The sequence below is a fragment of the Pseudophryne corroboree genome, chromosome 1 (assembly GCF_028390025.1).
Source record: "Pseudophryne corroboree isolate aPseCor3 chromosome 1, aPseCor3.hap2, whole genome shotgun sequence".
In the NCBI taxonomy this organism is placed as follows: domain Eukaryota; kingdom Metazoa; phylum Chordata; class Amphibia; order Anura; family Myobatrachidae; genus Pseudophryne; species Pseudophryne corroboree.
The window spans coordinates 448,536,778-448,562,510 of NC_086444.1; the positions used below are offsets into that span (position 1 = coordinate 448,536,778).

At 48.4% G+C, this 25,733-nt stretch overlaps 1 protein-coding gene across 4 annotated transcripts in view; it reads left to right on the forward strand.

Moving 5' to 3' along the window:
* The window catches only part of RBM23 (RNA binding motif protein 23), a 298,094-nt gene that overhangs the window by 185,248 nt on the left and 87,113 nt on the right, over positions 1 to 25,733 (forward strand). For all 4 annotated transcript variants that reach the window (XM_063913568.1, XM_063913567.1, XM_063913569.1 and 1 more), the window contains one exon: positions 6,581 to 6,640. In XM_063913568.1, coding sequence (XP_063769638.1) covers positions 6,581 to 6,640 — 60 coding nt within the window. The remainder of the gene's footprint in view (positions 1 to 6,580; positions 6,641 to 25,733) is intronic.

Consider the following 25,733-nt stretch of genomic DNA (forward strand, 5'->3'; position numbering starts at 1 on the left):
CTTTTCCTGCGTCAAAGGAATTGAATACCCTGTTTGAAGAACCTTGGGTTAATCCTGATAGGACTAAAAGGTTAATCTCATCTTTTCCTTTTCTTCCGGAGGATAGGAAAAAATGGGAAAATCCACCTATAGTGGATGCATCAGTATCCAGGCTGTCACGGAAGATAGTGTTGCCTGTCCCTGGTGCGGCCTCCCTGAAAGACACGGCTGATCGCAAGATTGAGGCTTCACTCAAATCCTTGTACACTGCTGCTGGGGTGGCCCAGAGACCCACTATAGCATGTCCTTGGATTACTAAAGCCATTGCTAGATGGTCAGGTAACCTTATTGAGGGGTTGGATTCCTTATCTAGAGGGTAGATTGTTTTACTCTTGCAACATATACAGGACTCTGCGAACTTTATGGTGGAAGCATTAAAAGAAGTGGGTTTGCTTAATGCACGCACCACGGCTATGGCAGTGTCAGCACGCAGGGGTTTGTGGTTACGCCAGTGGACTGCGGACGCGGACTCCAGGAAAGGCTTGGAAGGCCTACCCTTCACAGGAGAGTCCTTATTTGGAGACGAACTAGACAAATGGATCTCCAAGGCTACTGTGGGTAAGTCTACGTATCTTCCTTCTGCAGCTCCCCCAACTAGGAAGACCTACTCAGTACCTACTCTACAGTCCTTTTGGACTGCCAAGTTTAAGGGCAAAGCCAGAGGATCTTCTATAGCCAACAGAGGCGCTAGAGGTAAACCACGCAAACCAGCAACTGCCTGTTCTCAGGAACAGAGCTCCAGCAAAGCCTTCAGCATGACGGTGGACCACGATACCTGGAAGACTGGCAGATGGGAGCCCGACTAAAAAATTTCAGTCACATCTGGACAACATCATGCCAGGATCCAGGCTGGGTCATAGATCTTATTTCCCAGGGTTACAGATGGGACTTTCAGGAACTCCCACCTCACAGATTCTTCAAATCAGGCTTACCAGTTTCACAGGAGGCAAGAAACTACACATCCCAGCATGCCCTGACACAGCTTCAGGATTCTCTGACCGCAAAACTGTATCAGGGCATGCTGGGATATGTCGTTTTACAACAGCTGGAGGGCCGCAGTTTGGACATGCCTGCCTTACAGGATGCCATTCAAAAACTGGTACAAACGCAGGTCATTGTTCCAGGTCCACCTCATCTTCAAAACAAGGGGTATTATTCCAACTTGTTTGTAGTACCGAAACCGGACAGTTCGGTAAGGCCGATTCTGAATCTAAAATCATTGAACCCGTACTTACGAGTGTTCAAGTTCAAGATGGAGTCTCTGAGAGCGGTGATCTCAGATCTGGAGGAGGGGTAATTCCTAGTGTCTCTGGGTATCAAGGATGCGTACCTTCACATTCCGATCTGGCCGCCTCACCAGGCTCATCTATGGTTTGCACTGCAGGACTGTCACTACCAGTTCCAGGCCCTACCTTTTGGTCTCTCCAAGGCACCGAGGGTGTTCACCAAGATGATGGCAGAGATGATGTTTCTCCTTCGCAAGCAGGGAGTGAACATAATTCCGTACCTGATCGATCTTCTGATAAAGGCTCCGTCCAGGGAGACGTTGTTGAACAGCATTGGCCTAACAACCCAACTACTCCTGAATCATGGCTGGATTCTGAATCTTTAGAAATCTCACTTAGAGCCAACTCTGAGGCTCCCATTTCTGGGAATGATACTAGACACACAGTCGCAGAAAGTTTTTTTCTTCCTTTGGAAAAGGCATTGGTAATCCAGTCGATGGTTCGGGATGTCCTGAAGCCAACCCAGATATCGGTGCACCTATGCATTAGCCTTCTGTGAAAAATTGTGGCCTCTTACGAGGCTCTTCTGTACGGAAAGTTTCATGCACGACCCTTCCAGCTCAATCCGGATCACATCTTCACATGCACCAGAGGATCCTTGGGATCTCAGTTTGGTGCTGCAGTTCCTCCAATCGGATTGGTTTGAACCGTTACAGGAGGTAGATGCTAAATGTCTTACGTGGAGGACAGTCACACTGTGTTGGCCTTGGCTTTAGCGAGACGTGTGTCGGAGCTAGGGGCGTTGTCTCACAAGACCCCCTACTTAATTTTCCATGAGGTCAGAGCTGAACTCGGAACTCAGTAATTCCTTCCTAAGGTGGTGTCCGCGTTTCACATCAACCAACCTATTGTGGTTTCGGCTGTAACGGACACCTCTGCTACTCCAAAGTCTTTGGATGTTGGAAGGGTGTTGGAAGGGCTTTAAAGGTGTATGTAAAGAGGACAGCTCGTCACAGGAAAACTGACTCTCTGTTCGTTCTCTATGATCCCAATAAGATTGGGTGTCCTTCTTCAAAGCAGTCCATTGCACGCTGGATCAGGCTCACTATCCAGCATGCTTATTCCATGGCAGGCTTGCCGGTTCCAAAATCTGTTCAGGCCCACCCGACTAGGTCGGTGGGTTCTTCTTGGGCGGCTGCCCGGGGTGTTTCGGCTTTACAGCTCTGGCGAGCAACTACTTGGTCTGGTTCGAACCGGTTTGCTAAGTTTTACAAGTTTGATACTTTGGCCTCTGACGACCTTCAGTTTGGTCAATTAGTTCTGCAGGAACCTCAGCACTCTCCCACCCGGTATGGGAGCTTTGGTACTTCCCCATTGTACTAAATGGTACCCCAGTATCCTCTAGGACATAAGAGAAAATAGGATTTAATTACCTACCGGTAAATCCTTTTCTCGTAGTCCGTAGAGGATACTGGGCACCTGCCTGGTGCTTTGTTCTTTCTGCACTGTTACTTGGTTAAATATTGTTTGTTTCAGCTGTTGCTGTTCCTGTTTCAAGTTTGGTTAGCATGGCTTTCCTCTTGTTTGTGTGTGTGTGTTGGTTCGGAATTTCACCACTATCCTTCTCTCAAAGTACGTCAGTCTCCTTGGGCACAGTTTCCTAGACTGAGTCTGGTAGGAGGGGCATAGAGGGAGGAGCCACCCCACACTATCAAATTCTTTAAGTGCCCATGGCTCCTAGTGGACCTGTCTATACCCCATGGTACTAAATGGAACCCCAGTATCCTCTATGGACTACGAGAAAAGGATTTACCAGTAGGTAATCAAAATCCTATTTTCACAGGGTGGGAAATCGGAGAACAAGTAATGGGTTAAGAACTCACGGCTGTAATGTAGTGATGAGAAGGGCATGCCTGGGCCATCAAGCGCCACCAGTGGACTATTGAAGTCTGAAAGAAGGTCTTTGGGTAGTTATACATTTTGGTGGTTATACATCGGTTGACGCTGTATTATGCTCCATTGACTCTAGTGTTCATCGTAAAATCTTAATAAGGAGTCCAAGCAGATACACTGATTTGAGGATTTAATTGCCTTGACAACTTTGCATACATCGTCCTGGGGCCTCGGACATTAACATCGTCTGTGTGTTTCCTCGATACCAAATGGGCAATAGTAATCATAATCTACAATAGTGCTAGCAAGCACCATTAATGTCTCCCTGTGTCATTTAAATCTGCGGTCAATTACTGATGAACTTACATTCCAGAGCTTTATTTAGAGCCTCTAGCTCAGTGACTTTTGAACTCTGGGGCAGATGTATTATGCCTGGAGAAGTGATAAAGTGGAAGGTGATAAGTCAACAGCCAGTCAGCTCCTAACTGAAGTTCCAGGCTTGGTTTGTAAATGGTACAAGAGGTTTGTGATTCCGCACAAGTCTAGAAATATATATTGGGATAGAATGTAACCAAGAATACTGGAGTCCTGTTAGGAATAAATTCCTAGGTCTCTATCTCTTGTTGGTGCGCCCTGAGCCAGTAGTGAATATATTGTTAAAAGGAAGAGAAAGAAGGCTCTTGTGTGGGCACACTCTTAACGACTAGAAAAGTTATGTCAAGTCAAATACAGATAAAATAACAATTTTATTAATTAGACATTAAAATAGGTCAGAGTCCACGAAACTGAAAAACAAGAGATAATAAGACGTGGGTTATAAAAACAACGAATGTTCTGGTCTCATATGGTTATGGAATAACTTGAAAAAGATGTAGACACGTTCAGTACTGCATCAGTTTCACCTTGACCAGTACAGATGGATCTGTATTAATGAGACCATCATAGATCAGAAAAAACAATTCTGTTTAAAGACCTTAATTGGTCAAGGAAACACCTAGGATACCATCACCCCCAATTACTGTGTGGGGTATCCCGCATAGGAGTATCTAACTGTGCATATGCATCCTTAAATAGTGTGCCACCGATTGCTATACTTGTGATATTCACACAAAAAAAGTTATGAGAAGAAAGAAAAGTGGTGATACTGCTGTTAGCGTTGTATCATATTGGGCCCATCAGATACACATGGCTCTACAACACCGGGTATTTCTAGGATGTCTCCCTTCAAAGTACTGACCCGGCCCACCACTGCTTGGCTTCCAAGATCAGACGAGATCGGGCATGTTCAGTTGAGGTATGGTAGTAGATGGCTTTAGTAATTAATACAACGCCAATGAGAGTGCACTGAGAGAGGTTAATTTTAGGTACTGGAAGATACCAGAAAAGAGATGCTGTAGTGCAGGCATGTCCAAACTGCGACCCTCCAGCTGTTGAGAAGCTACACATCCCAGCATGCCCTGACACAGCTTTAGCATTCTCTGACAGCACAACTGTGTCAGGGCATGCTGGGATATGTAGTTTCACAACCGCTGGAGGGACGCAGTTTGGACTTGCCTGCTGTAGTGGATCTGCTGTCCAACGTTAGACATGGGAGTATCCACCGAGGTGGGTTGGTCCCATGAATCGTGGATAATAAGTGCAGAAAGTGAAGGAATTAATAAGATAAGGAATTAGTTAGCGGATTGCCAACACTTGTGTGTGTAATTCCGCTATACCTTCATAAGGCAAAAACAATCACAGATGCTAATGCTATTTCAATAGTTCCTGTTGATACTCATGTCCAGCATTTATCAGAAATTGGTGCACATCTGCTGGATTAGAACAAAATCAAATGCAAAGAGCAGAACAGTATGAAATGCTGTTATTCTTAGTAATTAAAGCAGCTCCTGTTGGTACCACCAACATAAAACACATTTGAATACTATTCAGCTGAAATTTAAACTGCCATATCACTGTCATATATGACCTATATATGTATATTCATCCATGTGCTTTATGAAATTCCTTTGCAGAACAGGAAAATAGTAACTCCTATGTAATAATTTATTGCAGTATCAGCATTATTGGCTAGAAAGGAGTCACCTGCACTGCTGCTGGTATACTCATATTGCAACATATAGATCAACACAGTAATACCTTAACCATGCAGAGTATCAGGTGTAGGGGTTTGTAAATGATAGGAACTGACTGGCTGGTGCGTTATCACCTTCCATTTTATCACTTCTCCAGGCTTAATACATCTGCCCCAGAGTTCGAAAATTACTGAGATTATTTATAGGGGGGGATTCAATTATGTAGGACCAAATGGTACTCTCCTAGTGCGCAACTCCTGCAGTCTATATCCAGCAGACAAATAAATGAAACACACCCACAATTCTACAAATAACACGAGAAAAAAAGCTCTAATGTTGCACAATGGTGATTGGCGAATACACTAACATTGTTTCCCTTATGTTATTGATGGAGGTTTGTTCCCCCTCTGTCAGTCTCGATAAAGGGAGGTGCAAAACAAAAAGAGAAAACACACAAAGATCTTTGTGTCCTTGTGTAATACAGTTTAAATCTTTGGGTATTATGCAATGTGCAGGATGATGAATTGAGGTTAAAGTACCTGTAGAATAGTGGCGTTTTCTTGGGGATGGACCTTCACCAGTGCACTCGCAGGCTAGAAGTATAAAGAAGGCCTATCATAATACAATCTTGCTTCTGTCTACAAGTATTACTATCACAATGTATAGATGTTGTCGGGGATAAAGCATACACATCAGGTTGATATTTATCGTCCTAGGGGAGAGAGAGCGGTTCTAGGACAAATATTGTCCTGTCCTATTCTTCGTCCTTGTTTTGACCATATTCCTCCTCCACACACAGTATATTTCTCCTCTGTCCTTTGTTCTTTTTAGGGCTTTGTTAAACAAAAAACGATGTCTGAAGCATCCTATATGGGTATAGAGAATTAAAGAGTTAAATTATCTTAGCTGCACTCTAAATACTTTAACACAGTTAGGCTACAAACTTCAAGCCAGTTCAGACTAAGAAATTCAAGTTGTTACTTGGGGGAAATGTAGTCTAGTCTGGCCATTAAAGTATAAGAAATGTAACCCTTAGCGATAACGTTATAAGTGTGCGAGTTATGTATCACTGTTTGTATGTTTGGTACAGTCTGCTAGCTGTTCTTTGCCATTTCTACTATGCATAGCTTCTCATACTTACATTTAACACACTTTAATAGAAAAATGCTGCTGTGGTTTTGTATTGAGAAATGACCTGTTTCATTTGCATTTCTTTCATATAAGGTAATAAGTCCATTGACAGAAAAGCATTATTGGATGTAATTTGACCTATACTATCCATGCAATTCCTTGTGTTGTAGCATTTGAAGAAAGCAAATTGGTTATTATAATATTGTTTTATTCCAACAGTCACCGCTACACTCGCAGTAGGAGTCGCAGTCCCCGTTACAAAGAGAGAAGCCCCTTACGGTAATGAATCGATGCCTGTCCATATTTTCCACATAATGTTCAGCTGATCAGTTTAGTTTAACAAACGTTTTACTAATGATTTTGACCAACATGATGAAATAGAGGCCGTACACTGTTACAATACTACTTTTGAGACCGGAAGAACTACCTAATGCATTTCAAGCAGGGCTGAACTTAAAAACAGGCTTAACTTATGAATTCAAAGTATAGCAGCCTTCAAATTCACTAGTGGTGGTATAACTGAGGCACAATGTTCCTTTTATTTTATACTAGAACTTATTAAATTTTGAAGCTTCATTCTAATGAATTACTGCCACCACATTGTGTAGTTATTTGGGGCATTTTGCATTAATGTGCATGACTCCTATGCAGTACTTATTTATATATGAATCGCTTTTAATGTGTTTTGAAATAATTAAATGTAGATTAGATGTAATGAGCCTTGGAGACTGATACAAGTGAAGTGCTATAAAGTACCAGTCAGTCCGCTCCTAACTGCTGTGTTTGAAAAAAACAAAAAAGACAGGAGCTGATTGGTTGGTAGTTTCTTTCCACTTTGCGAGTGGTGTGCAATAAGTTTCCAGATGCACATAGTGGATAGGACATGGACCCTGCAACAGGAGAAATGGCCATATAGGAAGGTGTAGCCAATCCTGGGCCACAGAATCATTGAGCCTCCCTCTAGCTTAAGGCAACAAGAGGCAACGGACACCGATGCCATCGTTGTCTGTTTCCTGGGGGGGGGAGAGTGTTATTACAGGCTTAATAGCAGCACCTACCTCCTTGGGGTTTCATTCTTGAACATTGCAGAGCAGACAAAGTGAGACTCCACACAAAAAGCTTTGTGTATACAAAGGAATGTAGAGAGTAGCAAGCAGAACTAATAATATAGTCTGCTAGTTAAAATCTAATAAATGCTGCACGCCATATAGATATTTATGGTAGAAGCACCGACCCAGAGCGGGCCGGAATACCAGGGACACAAACACGGCTTCACCAACACATGCATAGACTCTCAATGCATATATAAGTGGGAAGTTAATACTCAACAATCCAGCTTGATATGATGGAAGGCTGTCTGTATGTACCCTGGCTACAGGGAGCTTGGTATGAAGGAGACAGGAGTTCAAGCTTCTCTGTGCGACTACTGTGGCAGCTTGTAGAGTAAAACAACTGCTAAGCATCTTCTCTCACGCAAGTACTGAGGCAGCATGTGCATACAGTGCATATGTTTAAAATGACCGCTTATTGGGGCTCATGACGACCTGATCGTAGCTGTGCTAAATTTAGCACAGCTACAATCACCTACATTGACATGCGGGGGGGGGGACCAGCACAGGGCTAGTCCGCCCCGCATGTCAGACCCCCCCCCCCCGCGCGCCATGCTCTTCTACTCGAAGAGTAACTCCCAGCCAGCACAGCTCCTGCGGCTGTCCGGGAGTTACTCGTCGCAGCGGCTGCGCCCCCCCCCCCCCCCCACTCCCCCCGCACGGTCCGGCCACGCCTGCGTTGGGCGAACTGTGCCCACTAATTGGCGGCCAGGCGCCGCTGTGCCGCCCCCTCCCGTCCAGCGACCACCTCTGCCTGTCAATCAGGCAGAGGCGATCGCTAGGCAACTGCGGCGCCGGCACATGCGCAGTTCTGACCTGATCACTGCGATGAACTGCAGCGAGCGATCAGGTCAGAATGACCCCTTTTGTTCACTGGTGCTGAGAGAACGGAGGAGCTGAACCTGAGATGAGCTATCCACTGGGATGGAAGCATGCTCGGGCGGGGGAGGGTTAACAGGAAAAGCCTACCTCCCCCCTTGGGTAAAGTACCACCTGGGACAGTGGCCACACCACTGCTGCGGCGTCCTGTTCCGTAATGCCCTGGTGCTCCAGTGTGCGCAGCAGACTACCCTGGCACTGACACTTACCCCCACCGCTAGTGGTCTCCAGCACTAGCGGTGAAAAGCAGGGAGCCTCCTTACCTGTCCCAGTGTTTGGCTCCGGCTTGCGCAGGAAGTCCGTTAGCGGTGCCTAGTCCACCCACAGTCCCACTGTGGCAAACACCGACCCAGATGCCGTTGCTGCTGGTGTCAGGTGTTTGAGCATATGTATAGCTGTCCTAAATGACGCCTTACATATGACTCAAACGTGCGTGAAAAATTTGCCTCCTATGGACGCGAAGAAAAGGATTTAACAAGGTAAGACCATAAATCCTATTTCTCTGACGTCCTAGTGGATGCTGGGAACTCCGTAAGGACCATGGGGAATAGCGGGCTCCGAAGGAGGCTGGGCACTCTAGAAAGATTTATGACTACCTGGTGTGCACTGGCTCCTCCCACTATGACCCTCCTCCAAGCCTCAGTTAGATTTTGTGCCCGGCCGAGGTTGGATGCACACTAGGGGCTCTCCTGAGCCCTTAGAAAGAAAGTATAGATTTAGGTTTTTTATTTTCAGTGAGACCTGCTGGCAACAGGCTCACTGCAGCGAGGGACTAAGGGGAGAAGAAGCGAACTCGCCTGCTTGCAGCCGGATTGGGCTTCTTAGTCTACTGGACACCATTAGCTCCAGAGGGATCGACCGCAGGCCCAGTCCTTGGTGTTCGGTCCCGGAGCCGCGCCGCCGTCCCCCTTACAGAGCCAGAAGCAAGAAGAGGTCCGGAAAAACGGCGGCAGAAGACATCAGTCTTCACCAAGGTAGCGCACAGCACTGCAGCTGTGCGCCATTGCTCCTTATACACACTTCATACTCCGGTCACTGAGGGTGCAGGGCGCTGGGGGGGGGGGGCGCCCTGAGAAGCAATAATAACACCTTGGGGGAAATTTACTAAGCTCCCGATTTTGACCGAGTTGCCGTTTTTTCATCAAAGTGTCATCTCGGTAATTTACTAAGCACTAATCACGGCAGTGATGAGGGCATTCGTAATTTTTTGCAAGTTCAGGTAAAAAATTACGAATGAATACACCATCGGTCAAAACGCGGCTGTTTAAGTATGAATCTCGGTCATTTACTAAGAAGTGCAAAGCAAAAAAAGAACAAACACTGCCGTGAAAAATTACAACTCGTAAAAAAGTACTAAAAAAAAACAGACCTGCTTTTTTTATTCGTGATTGGATAGGCATGCATGAGATCCGTGCATGTATATCAGTGGGAAGGGGTGGGAAAGTGCTTATTTTTTCAAAAAAAATTGCGTGGGGTCCCCCCTCCTAAGCATAACCAGCCTCGGGCTCTTTGAGCCGATCCTGGTTGCAGAAATATGGGGAAAAAAATGACAGGGGTTCCCCCATATTTAAGCAACCAGCATCGGGCTCTGCGCCTGGTCCTGGTCCCAAAAATACGGGGGACAAAAAGAGTAGGGGTCCCCCGTATTTTTAAAACCAGCACCTGGCTCCACTAGCTGGACAGATAATGCCACAGCCGGGGGTCACTTTTATATAGTGCCCTGCGGCCGTGGCATCAAAAATCCAACTAGTCACTCCTGGCCGGGGTACCCTGGGGGAGTGGGGACCCCTTCAATCAAGGGGTCCCCCCCCCCCAGCCACCCAAGGGCCAGGGGTGAAGCCCGAGGCTGTCCCCCCCCATCCAATGGGCTGCGGATGGGGAGGCTGATAGCCTTTGTTGTAAAAGAAAAGATATTGTTTTTAGTAGCAGTACTACAAGGCCCAGCGAGCCTCCCCCGCATGCTGGTACTTGGAGAACCACAAGTACCAGCATGCGACGGAAAAACGGGCCCGCTGGTACCTGTAGTACTACTACTAAAAAAATACCCAAAAAAAGACAAGACACACACACCGTGAAAGTATAATTTTATTACATACATACACACATACATACATACTTACCTTAAGTTCCCACGCAGGTCGGTCCTCTTCTCCAGTAGAATCCAAGGGGTACCTGTTGAAGAAATTATACTCACGAGATCCAGGGGTCCAGGCTCCTCGGGAAATCCAGGGGTAATCCACGTACTTGCATAAAATAAGAAAACGGAAAGCCGAGCCACGAACTGAAAGGGGACCCATGTTTTCACATGGGACTCCTTTCCACGAATGCCAGAAACCCACTCTGACTGCTGTCTAAGTGGGTTTCTTCAGCCAATCAGGGAGTGCCACGTTGTAGCACTCTTCTGATCAGCTGTGTGGTCCTGTCCTCACTGACAGGCAGCACACGGCAGTGTTACAATGTAGCGCCTATGCGCTACATTGTAACCAATGCTGGGAACTTTCTGCTCAGCGGTGACGTCACTTTAGGTCAACCGCAGGGCAGAAAGTTCCCATCATTGGTTACAATGTAGCGCATAGGCGCTACATTGTAACACTGCCGTGTGCTGCCTGTGAGTGAGGACAAGAGCACACAGCCGATCAGGAGAGTGCTACAACGTGGCACTCCCTGATTGGCTGAAGAAACCCACTTAGACATCAGTCAGAGTGGGTTTCTGGCATTCGTGGAAAGGAGTCCCATGTGAAAACATGGGGCCCCTTTCAGTTCGTGGCTCGGCTTTCCGTTTTCTTATTTTATGCAAGTACGTGGATTACCCCTGGATTTCCCGAGGAGCCTGGACCCCTGGATCTCGTGAGTATAATTTCTTCAACAGGTACCCCTTGGATTCTACTGGAGAAGAGGACCGACCTGCGTGGGAACTTAAGGTAAGTATGTATGTATGTGTGTATGTATGTAATAAAATTATACTTTCACGGTGTGTGTGTCTTGTCTTTTTTTGGGTATTTTTTTAGTAGTAGTACTACAGGTACCAGCGGGCCCGTTTTTCCGTCGCATGCTGGTACTTGTGGTTCTCCAAGTACCAGCATGCGGGGGAGGCTTGCTGGGCCTTGTAGTACTGCTACTAAAAACAATATCTTTTCTTTTACAACAAAGGCTATCAGCCTCCCCATCCGCAGCCCATTAGATGGGGGGGGACAGCCTCGGGCTTCACCCCTGGCCCTTGGGTGGCTGGGGGGGGGGGACCCCTTGATTGAAGGGGTCCCCACTCCCCCAGGGTACCCCGGCCAGGGGTGACTAGTTGGATTTTTGATGCCACGGCCGCAGGGCACTATATAAAAGTGACCCCCGGCTGTGGCATTATCTGTCCAGCTAGAGGAGCCCGGTGCTGGTTTTAAAAATACGGGGGACCCCTACTCTTTTTGTCCCCCGTATTTTTGGGACCAGGACCAGGCGCAGAGCCCGATGCTGGTTGCTTAAATATGGGGGAACCCCTGTCATTTTTTTACCCATATTTCTACAACCAGGATCGGCTCATTAGAGCCCGAGGCTGGTTATGCTTAGGAGGGGGGACCCCACGCATTTTTTTTAATGATTTTACAGTGTTTAATTTAAAAAAATAAAAAAAATAAACACCAGCACGGATCACACAGATCCGGCCGAGATTGATTGTAAAAAAAGTCGGCAGTGTTTTGCTAATCACTGCCGTAAAAATAGGTAAAAAAAAACGAATGACATCGACATCGGAAGAAAAGAAAAACCCGAATACGACAGCTTAGTAAATCCATCGTAATCAATTCAAAAAGTTGCAGTTTTACACTGTCGATGTCATTCGTGATTGAACTTTGACCTTTTTTCGGAAATTACGAATCTTAGTAAATTTACCCCCTTGGCTGGCAAAAATTCCACAATATATAGTCCCAGAGGCTATATATGTGGAAAATACCCCTGCCAGAATATGGAAAAAAGCGGGAGAATAGTCCGCGGAAAAGGGGCGGAGCTATCTCTCACAGCACACTGGCGCCATTTCTCCTTCACAGATCCGCTGGAAGGAAGCTCCCTGGCTCTCCCCTGCAGTCTACACTACAGAACAGGGTAAAAACAGAGAGGGGGGGCACTAAATTTAGGCGCAGTATATAATATATAGAAAAAGCAGCTATAGGGGACATAACTCAGTTAGTCCCTGCATTATATAGCGCTCTGGTGTGTGCTGGCATACTCTCACTCTGTCCCCCCAAAGGGCTTTTGTGGGTCCTGTCCTCATTTGGAGCATTCCTTGTGTGTGTGCGGTGTGTCGGTACGGCTGTGTCGACATGTTTGATGAGGATAATGATGTGGAGGCGGAGCAGATGCCTTTAGAAGGGATGTCACCCCCTGCGGGGCAGACACCTGAGTGGATGAGCTTATGGAAAGTAATGAGTGCACGTATAGACTCCTTACATAAGAAAATTGACGACATGCCAAATGTGGGACAGCCGACTTCTCAGCTCGTGCCTGCCCAGGCGTCGCATGGGTCGTCAGGGGCTCTAAAACGCCCGCTACCGCAAGCAGACCCAGATGTCGACACTGATACTGACACCAGTGTCGACGACGATGAGTCTAACCTGATGCCCACTAAGGCCATTCACTGCATGATTGAGGCAATGAAAGAGGTGTTACACATTTCTGATATAACTACAGGTACCACTAAAAAGGGTATTATGTTTGGAGAGAAAAAACTACCCGTAGTTTTTCCCCCATCAGATGAATTAAATGAAGTGTGTGAAGAAGCGTGGGCTTTCCCGGATAAAAAAAAAAGCACATGGAAGTGTTGCCATATAAGGGTGAGGAATTATTTGGGGATGGTCTCTCGGACCTAGTTTCCACAGCAACGTCTGGGAAGTCAGCATTTTTACCCCATGTCCCCTCACAGCCTAAGAAGGCGCCGTTTTATCAGGTTCAGTCCTTTCGGACCCAAAAAAACAGGCGTGGAAAAGGCGGGTCCTTTCTGTCCAGAGGCAGAGGTAGGGGAAAAAAGCTGCAACAAACAGCAGGTTCCCAGGAGCAAAAATCCTCCCCCGCTTCTTCTTCCAAGTCCGCCGCATGACGGTGGGGCTCCACAGGCGGAGCCAGGTACGGTGGGGGGTCGCCTCAAGAATTTCAGCGATCAGTGGGCTCGCTCACAGGTGGATCCCTGGATCCTGCAAATAGTATCTCAGGGGTACAAACTGGAATTCGAGGCGTCCCCACCCCACCGGTTCCTAAAATCTGCCTTGCCGATTGCTCCCTCAGACAGGGAGACGGTGCTAGCGGCAATTCACAAGCTGTATTCCCAGCAGGTGATAATCAAGGTACCCCTACTTCAACAAGGCCGGGGTTATTATTCCACACTATTTGTGTTACCGAAACCGGACGGTTCGGTGAGACCCATTTTAAATTTAAAATCCTTGAACACGTACATAAAAAAATTCAAGTTCAAGATGGAATCGCTCAGGGCGGTTATTGCAAGCCTGGACGAGGGGGATTACATGGTATCCCTGGACATCAAGGATGCTTACTTGCATGTCCCCATTTACCATCCTCACCAGGAGTACCTCAGATTTGTGGTACAGGATTGCCATTACCAATTCCAGACGCTGCCGTTTGGCTTGTCCACGGCACCGAGGGTATTTACCAAGGTTATGGCGGAAATGATGATACTCCTTCGAAAAAAGGGAGTTTTAATTATCCCGTACTTGGACGATCTCCTAATAAAAGCGAGGTCCAAGGAACAGTTGTTGGTGGGAGTAGCACTATCTCAGGAGGTGCTGCACCAGCACGGCTGGATTCTGAATATCCCAAAGTCACAGCTGGTTCCGACGACACGGCTACTGTTCCTGGGTATGATTCTGGATACAGTCCAGAAGAAAGTGTTTCTCCCGGAGGAGAAAGCCAGGGAGTTGTCATCTCTAGTCAGAGACCTCCTGAAACCAAAACAGGTATCAGTGCATCGCTGCACACGGGTCCTGGGAAAGATGGTGGCTTCTTACGAAGCAATTCCCTTCGGCAGGTTCCATGCCAGAATCTTTCAGTGGGACCTGTTGGACCAGTGGTCCGGATCGCATCTTCAGATGCATCGCTTAATAACCCTGTCTCCAAGAACCAGGGTGTCTCTACTGTGGTGGCTGCAGAGTGCCCATCTTCTAGAGGGCCGCAGGTTCGGCATACAGGACTGGGTCCTGGTGACCACGGATGCCAGCCTTCGAGGCTGGGGGACAGTCATACAGGGAAGAAACTTCCAAGGACTATGGTCGAGTCAGGAGACTTCCCTTCACATAAATATTCTGGAACTAAGGGCCATCTACAATGCCCTAAGTCAAGCAAGATCCCTGCTCCTACACCAGCCGGTGCTGATCCAGTCAGACAACATCACGGCAGTCGCCCATGTAAATCGACAGGGCGGCACAAGAAGCAGGATGGCGATGGCAGAAGCCACAAGAATTCTCCGATGGGCGGAGAATCATGTACTAGCACTGTCAGCAGTGTTCATTCCGGGAGTGGACAACTGGGAAGCAGACTTCCTCAGCAGACACGACCTCCACCCGGGAGAGTGGGGACTTCACCCAGAAGTCTTCCAGATGCTGGTAAACCGTTGGGAAAAACCACAGGTGGACATGATGGCGTCCCGTCTCAACAAAAAGTTAAAAAGATATTGCGCCAGGTCAAGGGACCCTCAGGCGATAGCTGTGGACGCTCTAGTGACACCGTGGGTGTACCAGTCGGTTTATGTGTTCCCTCCTCTGCCTCTCATTCCAAAAATATTGAGAATAATAAGAAAGCGAGGAGTAAACACAATTCTCGTGGTTCCGGATTGGCCAAGACGAGTGTGGTACCCGGAACTTCAAGAGATGCTCTCAGAGGACCCGTGGCCTCTACCGCTCAGACAGGACCTGATACAGCAGGGGCCCTGTCGGTTCCAAGACTTACCGCGGCTGCGTTTGACGGCATGGCGGTTGAACACCGGATCCTAAAGGAAAAGGGTATTCCGGAAGAAGTCATTCCTACGCTTATTAAGGCCAGGAAAGATGTTACGGCAACGCATTATCACCGCATATGGCGGAAATATGTTGCATGGTGCGAGGCCAATAAGGCCCCAACAGAGGAATTTCAACTAGGTCAATTTCTGCATTTCCTGCAAGCAGGAGTGGATATGGGCCTAAAACTAGGCTCCATTAAAGTACAGATCTCGGCTCTGTCGATTTTCTTTCAAAAAGAACTAGCTTCAGTACCTGAAGTTCAGACATTTGTGAAAGGAGTGCTGCATATTCAGCCCCCGTTTGTGCCTCCTGTGGCACCTTGGGATCTCAACGTGATGTTGAGTTTCTTAAAATCACATTGGTTTGAGCCACTAAAAACCGTGGATCTGAAATATCTCACGTGGAAAGTGGTCATGTTATTAGCCTTGGCTTCAGCCAGGCGAGTGTCAGAATTGGCGGCTTTATCATGTAAAAGCCCTTATCTGATTTTCCATATGGATAGGGCAGAGTTGAGGACTCGTCCCCAATTTCTCCCTAAGGTGGTGTCAGCGTGTCACCTGAACCAGCCTATTGTGGTGCCGGCGGCTACTAGTGAATTGGAGGACTCCAAGTTGCTAGACGTTGTCAGGGCCCTGAAAATATATGTTTCCAGGACGGCTGGAGTCAGAAAATCTGACTCGCTGTTTATCCTGTATGCACCCAACAAGCTGGGTGCTCCTGCTTCTAAGCAGTCTATTGCTCGCTGGATTTGTAGTACAATTCAGCTTGCACATTCTGTGGCAGGCATACCACAGCCAAAATCTGTAAATGCCCATTCCACAAGGAAGGTGGGCTCATCTTGGGCGGCTGCCCGAGGGGTCTCGGCTTTACAACTTTGCCGAGCAGCTACTTGGTCAGGGGCAAACACGTTTGCAAAATTCTACAAATTTGATACCCTGGCTGAGGAGGACCTGGAGTTCTCTCATTCGGTGCTACAGAGTCATCCGCACTCTCCCGCCCGTTTGGGAGCTTTGGTATAATCCCCATGGTCCTTACGGAGTTCCCAGCATCCACTAGGACGTCAGAGAAAATAAGAATTTACTCACCGGTAATTCTATTTCTCGTAGTCCGTAGTGGATGCTGGGCGCCCATCCCAAGTGCGGATTGTCTGCAATACTTGTAAATAGTTATTGTTAACTAAAGGGTTATTGTTGAGCCACCTGTTGAGAGGCTCAGTTGTTTTTCATACTGTCAAACTGGATATAGTATCACGAGTTGTACGGTGTGATTGGTGTGGCTGGTAAGAGTCTTACCCGGGATTCTAAATCCTTCCTTATTATGTCAGCTCGTCCGGGCACAGTGTCCTAACTGAGGCTTGGAGGAGGGTCATAGTGGGAGGAGCCAGTGCACACCAGGTAGTCATAAATCTTTCTAGAGTGCCCAGCCTCCTTCGGAGCCCGCTATTCCCCATGGTCCTTACGGAGTTCCCAGCATCCACTACGGACTACGAGAAATAGAATTACCGGTGAGTAAATTCTTATTTTCTCTAGCATCCATAAGGGATATTGGGGAGACTTGGTACGATGGGGTATAGACGGGGTCCCAAGGAGCCGGTGCACTTTAAATTTCTTCACTGGGTGTGCTGGCTCCTCCCCTCTATGCCCCCTTCCACAGGCAGTTTAGAAAAAAGTGCCCTCAGGAGAGGATGCACATCTCTGCAGCTCCAGAGAGTTTTCTTCAATTTCTTTTAAACCATTATTATTTTTGGTATGCTGTTTGGGCAACAGCATACCTGCACCGTGGGAGTTGGTGGGAGGGGGTCACAGGCCTTGCAAGGTGTCAAAACTGCTTCCCCCGCTGCAGGACCACCGTCCTGAGAGTTGGTTTGTTCAGCGGTGCACTGCGCCTTAGCTGTCGCAATCGCAGCACGCCGCATACCCCTAACACATGTCTCAAGGTGATGTCTATGGTAAGTACAAACCAGGGTCTCCACTAGGGGGTCCCCCGGTTCACAGTGCGGCTAAACGCGGGCGTGGCATATGGGATCCTCCTGGGGGGGACCCGCTAGAGCCCCCCCGTGTGAACTGGCTTGGAATAGCTTAAACTAACACTTGTGTGATTTCTTTAAGCATAAAAGGAGACATTGCCACTATAAAAATCACTGTAGCTCCGGCGCCATTGGGGGGGGGGGGAGAGTGGCTACCTCAGAGCGGGACCAGAGGCATTTTGGTGCCTTCCTCTGCTTAATGCAGCAGCAGCAGCAAGCACTCACAGCTCTTCCTGACTCACAAAACACGCTGGAAAACTGGTACAGGGTGTAGCAAAGGGGGAGAGCCGCTATTGTACACAATATGTTGTCTTATACAGGACAGACATCATTAGTGTTTCACTGTGTTATAGTTAGCCGACAGCCTCACTGGGGCTGTACAGCAGGGGTGTGCTGGTCTCTCTGTTTGTGTCTCCTCTCACATACAGTCTGTGTGTATGTCATTGTGATTACTGTAAATATGGGTAAACACAAACTATGCACTGTCTGCCATACCAGATTCTCTCCCTTATCTATGGATTCTGTTTCATGTGAACAATGCAGCCAATCTTCACAAATCAGGGACCAGAGCCCTCCTGGTTAGGGGCTCTTAAGACTATGATGTCCGATATGTCATCACAACTCACTGCTAATGTTCAGAAAACTCAGCTACTACAACAGGCTGTTGCAGAATTAGCTGCTAGAGCAGATGTTACACAGCTCTCTAGCTCAGGACCACAAAAGCGTGGTTTACCTGCCCTAGTCTCTGATTCAGATGAGGAAATACAGGATGATGGGGATGACTTGGATCCCATTAGTTGGGATTCCGCTTCTGCTCAGGGTATTGAACCCCTCATTCTGGCTAAACGACGATGCTGTGTCGCAGCAGTTGTTTTTCTTTAAACAAAACAAGCCTAATGTCACTTTACCTAATTCTGCAGAGTTAGATGACCTATTTAAATTAGCCTGGAAAAATCCAGACAAAATATACCAAGTGTCAAAAAGATTTTTGCACACTTTCCCATTTGCTCCTGAAAGTAGGAAATTCTGGGAAGAACCCCCGGGAGTTGACATATCAGTTTCTCGACTGTCAAAAAAGGCGCTGCTGCTTGCCCCGGGCTCCTTTACCATAAAGGACCCTGCGGACAGAAAAATAGAGAATAAGCTGAAGTCTATCTACACAGCAGCAGGTGTATCGCAAAGGCCAGTCATAGCGGGTTGCTGGATGACCCATGCCATTCACACGTGGGCTACTCAAATTTAGGAGGGCCTGTCCGGGGATATGCCTCTGGTCACTCTCCTGAAGCACATTCAGGACACTACACACATCCTGTGTGATTCGCTCAAGGAGATGGGCAATATTTATTCTAGGACTTCTGCCATGGCAGTGTCGGCGCACAGGGCCTTGTGGTTGCGTCACTGGATAGTGGACGCAGAATCCAAGCGCAGTGTAGAATCCCTACCCTTTTCTGGGGAATGGCTTTTTGGGGTTGAGTTGAATACGTGGATTTCCAAAGTCACTGCTGGGAAATCCTACATTTCTCCCCTCTGGGGACCCGCCAGCTAGGCGTTCCTACCTGGGGCCGTCTGTTCAGTCCTTTCGGTCTAACAGATTTCGATCTAAGGCCAGAGGTGCCTCCAATGCGGCTTGAGGCACCAGAGGTAAGACAAAAAGACCGGCAAACACCGGTTCTCAGGAACAGAGCACCAGTTCTGCTTCCGCATGACGGTGCCCACCCACACCGAGGGGATCTTGAGGTAAGAGCTTGACTGCGTCACTTCAGCCACGTCTGGGAGATTTTCTGCACGGATACCTGGGTCAGGGACCTAATTTCTCAGGGCTACAAGCTGGAGCTTTCCAGCTTTGGAGGATACGCAAGTTATGCTGCAACAGGACATCCAAAAGTTGGTCCAGTCCCACGTCATTGTTCCAGTACCAATACCACAATGAGGCAAGGGTTATTACTCCAACTTGTTTGTGGTACCGAAACTGGACGGTTCGGTAAGGCCCATTTTGAATCTAAAGTCCTTGAACCCTTATCTAAGGGTTTTCAAGTTCAAAATGGAATCCTTGAGAGCAGTGATTGCGGACCTGGAAGTCCAGGAATTCATGGTCTCCTTGGATATCAAGGATGCCTACCTTCATATTCCAATTTGGCCAACTCATCAGGCTTATCTGAGGTTTGCCGTACTGGAGGTTCACTACCAGTTCCAGGCACTACCCTTTGGCCTGTCCACAGCTCCGGGGATATTCACAAAGTTAATGGTGGAGATGATGTTCCAGGTCCAAGGGGTCAAAGTTGTCCCTTACCTGGACGATCTTCTGATAAAGGTAAGATCCAGGGAGCTTTTATTGCTTCTTATCGACCGCACTATCCAACTTCTGTCACACCATGGGTGGATTCTCAATTTGCAGAAGTCCCACTTGGAGCCAACTCAGCGGCTCCTGTTCCTGGGGATGCTACTGGATACTGTGTCCTCCGGAAGGAACACCTTCTAGGCCAAAGCGAGAACACTTCAGGAGATGGTCCGCATGGTTCTCCGACCTGCTCGAGCATCCATCCATCTTTGCTAAAGATTGTTGGGGAAGATGGTCGCCTCCTACGAGGCGATCCAATATGGGAGGTTCCATGCCAGAACTTTTCAATTGGCTCTCCTGAGCAAGTGGTCTGGATCATATCTACAGATGCACCGGATGATTCGGCTGTCACCTCAGACCAGGATTTCCTTCCTGTGGTGGCTGCAGTCCTCCAATCTCCTGGAAGGCCGAAGTTTTGGGATTCAGGATTGGACCCGCCTCACGACGGATGCGAGTCTGCGCGAATGGGGAAATGTCACCCAAGGGGCGCAGTTCCAGGGCAGGTGGTCAGCCCATGAAGCTCTCCTTCCGATCAACATTCTGGAACTTCAGGTGATCTACAGTGCTCTGCTTCAGGCCTTTCCTCACGCGATCCAAGTTCAGTCGGACAACGCCACAGCGGTGGCGTACATCAATCGACAAAGAGGGACAAAAAGCAGAGCCTGCATGCTAGAGGTGTCAAAGATACTCCTCTGGGCGGAAAGAAAGGCAAGAGCAATGTTGGCAATCTTCATTCCTGGTGTGGACAACTGGGAAGCGAACTTCCTGAGTCTTTATGATCTCCACCCGGGGTGTGCGGACTCCACAATCAGGTGTTCCAGCAGATCGTCCACCGGTGGGGCTGTCCACAGATAGACATGATGGCTTCGCTACTCAACAAGAAGCCTCACTGGTATTGCTCACGAACCAGAGACCCTCAGGTGAGAGCAGTGGATGCACTGACGTCTTCTTGGCCTTACCGGCTGGTCTACCTGTTTCCACCGATTCCGTTGCTCCCAAGGGTGCTCAAGGGAATCTGAAATCAAGGAGTCTAGGCAATTCTGATTGCCTCGGAGGGCGTGGTACGCGGATATTCTGGACATGTATGTCGAAGACCCTTGGCCTCTACCACTAAGAAGAGCAGTTATCCTACAGGGACCGTTTGTCTACCCGGACTTTAGGCGACTTTGTTTAACGGCATGGAGCTTGAGTGGAACATCCTAGCTCACAAGGGCCTTTCCAAAAATGTTATTGCTATCATGGTTCAGGCCAGGAAACCTGTGACGTGAAAACACTATCATCATATCTGGAGAAGATGTGTCTTTTGGTGCAAGGACCGCACGTATCCATCTGCGGAGTTTCACTTGGGGAGGTTACTCCGATTCCTGCAGGCTGGTGTGGGTAAGAGCTTACGTCTGGGTTCCATTAAGGTCCAGATTTCAGCTCTCTCAATTTTCTTTCAGAAGAAATTGGCAGTGTAGCCAGAAGTTCAGACCTTCTCCACATACAACCTCCTTTTTGCCACCTACGGCACCCTGGGATTTGAATGTGGTGTTGGAATTTCTACAGTCCTTCTGGTTTGAACCTCTGATGACAGTAGAAGACAAGTACTTCACGTGGAAGACGGCCCTGGCTTCTGCTAGACGTGTCTCAGAATTAGGGGCCTTATCGTGTAAAAGTCCATACTTGGTCTTTTACGAGGACAGAGCGGAGCTCAGGAGTAGGCAGCAGTTCCTGCCGAAGGTTGTCTCTGCGTTTCACCTGAATCAACCTATTGTGGTTCCGTCCAGTTCTGACACTTCTGCTCCTCCGGAGACATTGGATGCTGTGCGAGTCTTGAAGATCTATATCAAGCAAACGGCTCTGATCAGAAAGACGGATCTCATGTTCGTGCTCTATGATGCACAGAAAAAGGGTTGTCCTGCTTCGAAGCAGTCAATGGCTCGTTGGCTTAGGCTTACTATCCAACAAGCCTAAGTCTCTGAAGGCCTACTCTACAAGATCGTGGGCTCTTCCTGGGCGGCTGCCTGTAGAGTCTCGGCCTTGCAACTGTGCCGAGCTGCTACCTGGTCGGGGAAGAACACCTTTGTACAGTTCTACAAGTTTGATACCCTGGCCAAAGAGGATACCCAGTTTGGGCAGGCGGTGCTGCAGAAGTCTCTGCACGTTTCCGCCCGTTCTGGAAGCTTTGGGACGTCCCCATCGTACTAAGTCTCCCCAATATGCTTTATGAATGCTAAAGAAAATAGGATTTCTCTTACGTCCTAGAGGATGCTGGGGACTCCGTAAGGACCATGGGGAATAGACGGGCTCCGCACGAGACATGGGCACTATAAAGAAACTTTAGAATGGGTGTGCACTGGCTCCTCCCTCTATGCCCCTCCTCCAGACCTCAGTTAGATCCTGTGCCCAGAGGAGACTGGGTGCTTTCAGGGGAGCTCTCCTGAGTTTCTCTGTAATAAAGAATTTTGTTAGGTTTTTTATTTTCAGGGAGTCCTGCTGGCAACAGGCTCCCTGCGCCGTGGGACTGAGGAGAGAGAAGCAGACCTACTTCAGTGATAGGCTCTGCTTCTTAGGCTACTGGACACCATTAGCTCCAGAGGGATCGGAACGCAGGTCTCACCCTTGCCGTTCGTCCCAGAGCCGCGCCGCCGTCCTCCTTGCAGAGCCGGAAGATTGAAGCCGGGTGAGTATACGAAGAAAGAAGACTTCACAGGCGGCAGAAGACTTTGGATCTTCACTGAGGTAATGCGCAGCGGTAATGCTGCGCGCCATTGCTCCCGCACACACACACAGGCACAGATGGGTGCAGGGCGCAGGGGGGGCGCCCTGGGCAGCAATAATCCTCTTGGCTGGCATTACAGGTATATTCAAGCTATTGCAGTATGATATACAACCCCCGCCAGGTTATTTGGTATTTTGAGCGGGACCGAAGCCCGCCGCTGAGGGGGCGGAGCTTGATCCCACAGCACTAACCAGCACCATTTTCTCCACAGCACGCTGCTGAGAAGCTGGCTCCCCAGACTCTTCCCTGCTGAACACTGTGACAGAGGGCTTTGAAGGAGGGGGTGGGCACATAATTTGAGCGCAGTCAATATATTTATATATAAAACAAAAAAGCGCTGTATATTGCTGGAACTTGTGTTTCCAGGGTCATTGGCGCTGGGTGTGTGCTGGCATACTCTCTCTCTGTCTCTCCAAAGGGCCTGGTTGGGGGAACTATCTCCAGATTAGAGATTTCTTTGAGTGTGTGGGGTGTCGGTACGCGTGTGTCGGCATGTCTGAAGCGGAAGGCTCTTCTAGGGAGGAGGTGGAGCAAATGAGTGTGGTTTCTCCGTCGGCAACGCCGACACCTGATTGGTTGGATATGTGGAATGTTTTAAATGCAAATGTGAATTTATTGCACAAAAGGTTGGACAACGCGGAGTCCAGGGAAAATACAGGGAGTCAATCCCTGCCTTTCACTATGTCGCAGGGCCCTTCTGGGTCTCAAAAGCGCCCACTATCCCAAGTAGCAGACACAGATACCGACACGGATTCTGACTCCAGTGTCGACTATGATGCGAGGTTGCAGCCGAAATTATCAAAAAGTATTCATTATATGGTTATTGCTATAAAAGATGTGTTGCATATCACAGATGACCCCTCGGTCCCAGACACGAGGGTGCGCATGTATAAGGAAAAGAAACCTGAGGTTACTTTACCCCCTTCACATGAGCTAAATGAGTTGTTTGAAAGGGCTTGGGAAACTCCAGACAAGAAACTGCAGATTCCCAAAAGGATTCTTATGGCGTATCCTTTCCCGGCTAAGGACAGGATACGGTGGGAATCCTCTCCCAGAGTGGACAAAGCGTTGACGCGCTTATCCAAGAAGGTGGCGCTGCCGTCTCAAGATACCGCAACCCTCAAGGATCCTGCTGATTGCAGGCAAGAGACTACGTTGAAGTCAATTTACACACATACTGGTACATTACTCAGACCGGCGATAGCGTCGGCTTGGGTTTGTAGCGCTGTAGCAGCGTGGACAGATACGTTATCTGCTGAAATTGATACACTGGATAAGGATACCGTTTTATTGACCTTGGGTCATATTAAGGGTGCTGTCCTATATATGAGAGATGCTCAGAGAGACATTGGCCTACTGGGTTCCAGAGCCAACGCCATGGTGATTTCTGCTAGGCGAGCCCTGTGGACCCGACAATGGACGGGTGATGCCGACTCAAAGAAGCATATGGAGGTTTTGCCTTACAAGGGTGAGGAAATATTTGGGGAAGGTCTCACGGACCTGGTTTCCACAGCTACTGCAGGTAAATCCACTTTTTTACCTTATGTTTCCTCACAGCAAAAGAAAACGCCACATTATCAGATGCAGTCCTTTCGGTCGCATAAATCCAAGAGAGTACGGGGATCTTCCTTTCTCGCCAGAGGTAAGGGTAGAGGGAAAAAGCTCCCAACTACAGCTAGTTCCCAGGAACAGAAGTCCTCCCTGGCTTCTACAAAATCCACCGCATGACGCTGGGGCTCCCCTGAGGGAGTCCGCCCCAGTGGGGGCACATCTTCAACTTTTCAGCCACGTCTGGATTCAATCACAGGTGGATCCCTGGGCAATAGACATTGTTTCCCAGGGTTACAAGCTGGAATTCGAAGAGGTGCCTCCTCGCCGGTTTTTCAAATCGGCCCTACCAGCTTCTTCCCTGGAGAGGGAAGTAGTTTTAAATGCAATTCAAAAGCTGTGTCTTCAACAAGTGGTGGTCCAGGTGCCCCTGCTTCAACAGGGGACGGGATACTACTCAACCCTGTTTGTGGTTCCAAAACCGGATGGTTCGGTCAGACCCACTCTGAATTTAAAATCCTTAAACCTATACTTGAAAAGGTTCAAATTCAAGATGGAATCGCTCAGAGCGGTCATCGCCAGCCTGGAGGGGGGGGATTATATGGTGTCCCTGGACATAAAGGATGCATACTTTCATGTCCCCATATATCCTTCTCATCAGGCGTTCCTGAGATTTGCTGTACAGGATTGTCATTACCAATTTCAGACGTTGCCGTTTGGGCTTTCCACGGCCCCGAGGATTTTCACCAAGGTAATGGCGGAAATGATGGTGCTCCTGCGCAAGCAGGGTGTCACAATTATCCCGTACTTGGACGATCTCCTAATAAAAGCAAGATCGAGAGAAAAGTTGCTGAACAGCGTGTCACTCTCCTTGAGGGTGTTGCAACAGCACGGCTGGATTCTCAATCTACCAAAGTCACAGTTGGTTCCAACGACCCGTTTGCCTTTCTTAGGCATGATTCTGGATACGGAACGAAAAAGGGTTTTTCTCCCGATGGAAAAGGCCCAGGAACTCCAGAACGTGGTCAGGGACCTGTTAAAGCCAAAAAGGGTGTCGGCCCATCAATGCACTCGAGTTCTGGGAAAGATGGTGGCGTCTTACGAGGCCATTCCATTCGGCAGGTTCCATGCGAGGACCTTTCAGTGGGACCTTCTGGACATGTGGTCCGGGTCACATCTACATATTCATCAGATGATCAGCCTGTCCCCCAGGGCCAGGGTATCTCTCTTGTGGTGGCTGCAGAGTGCTCACCTTCTAGAGGGTCGCAGGTTCGGCATTCAGGACTGGGTTCTGGTGACCACGGACGCAAGCCTCCGAGGCTGGGGAGCAGTCACACAGGGAAGAAACTTCCAGGGTCTGTGGTCAAGCCAGGAGGCTTGTCTGCACATCAAAGTACTGGAATTGAGGGCCATATACAACGGCCTACGTCAAGCGGAGAATTTTCTTCACGACCTACCGGTTCTGATTCAGTCAGACAACGTCACGGCTGTGGCTCATGTAAACCGCCAAGGTGGAACAAGGAGCAGAGTGGCAATGGCAGAAGCCACCAGAATTCTTCGCTGGACGGAAAATCATGTAAGCGCTCTGACAGCAGTCTTCATTCCGGGAGTGGACAACGGGGAAGCAGACTTCCTCAGCAGACACGATCTCCATCCAGGAGAGTGGGGACGTCATCAAGAAGTCTTTGCAGAGATTGCAAGTCAGTGGGGACTGCCTCA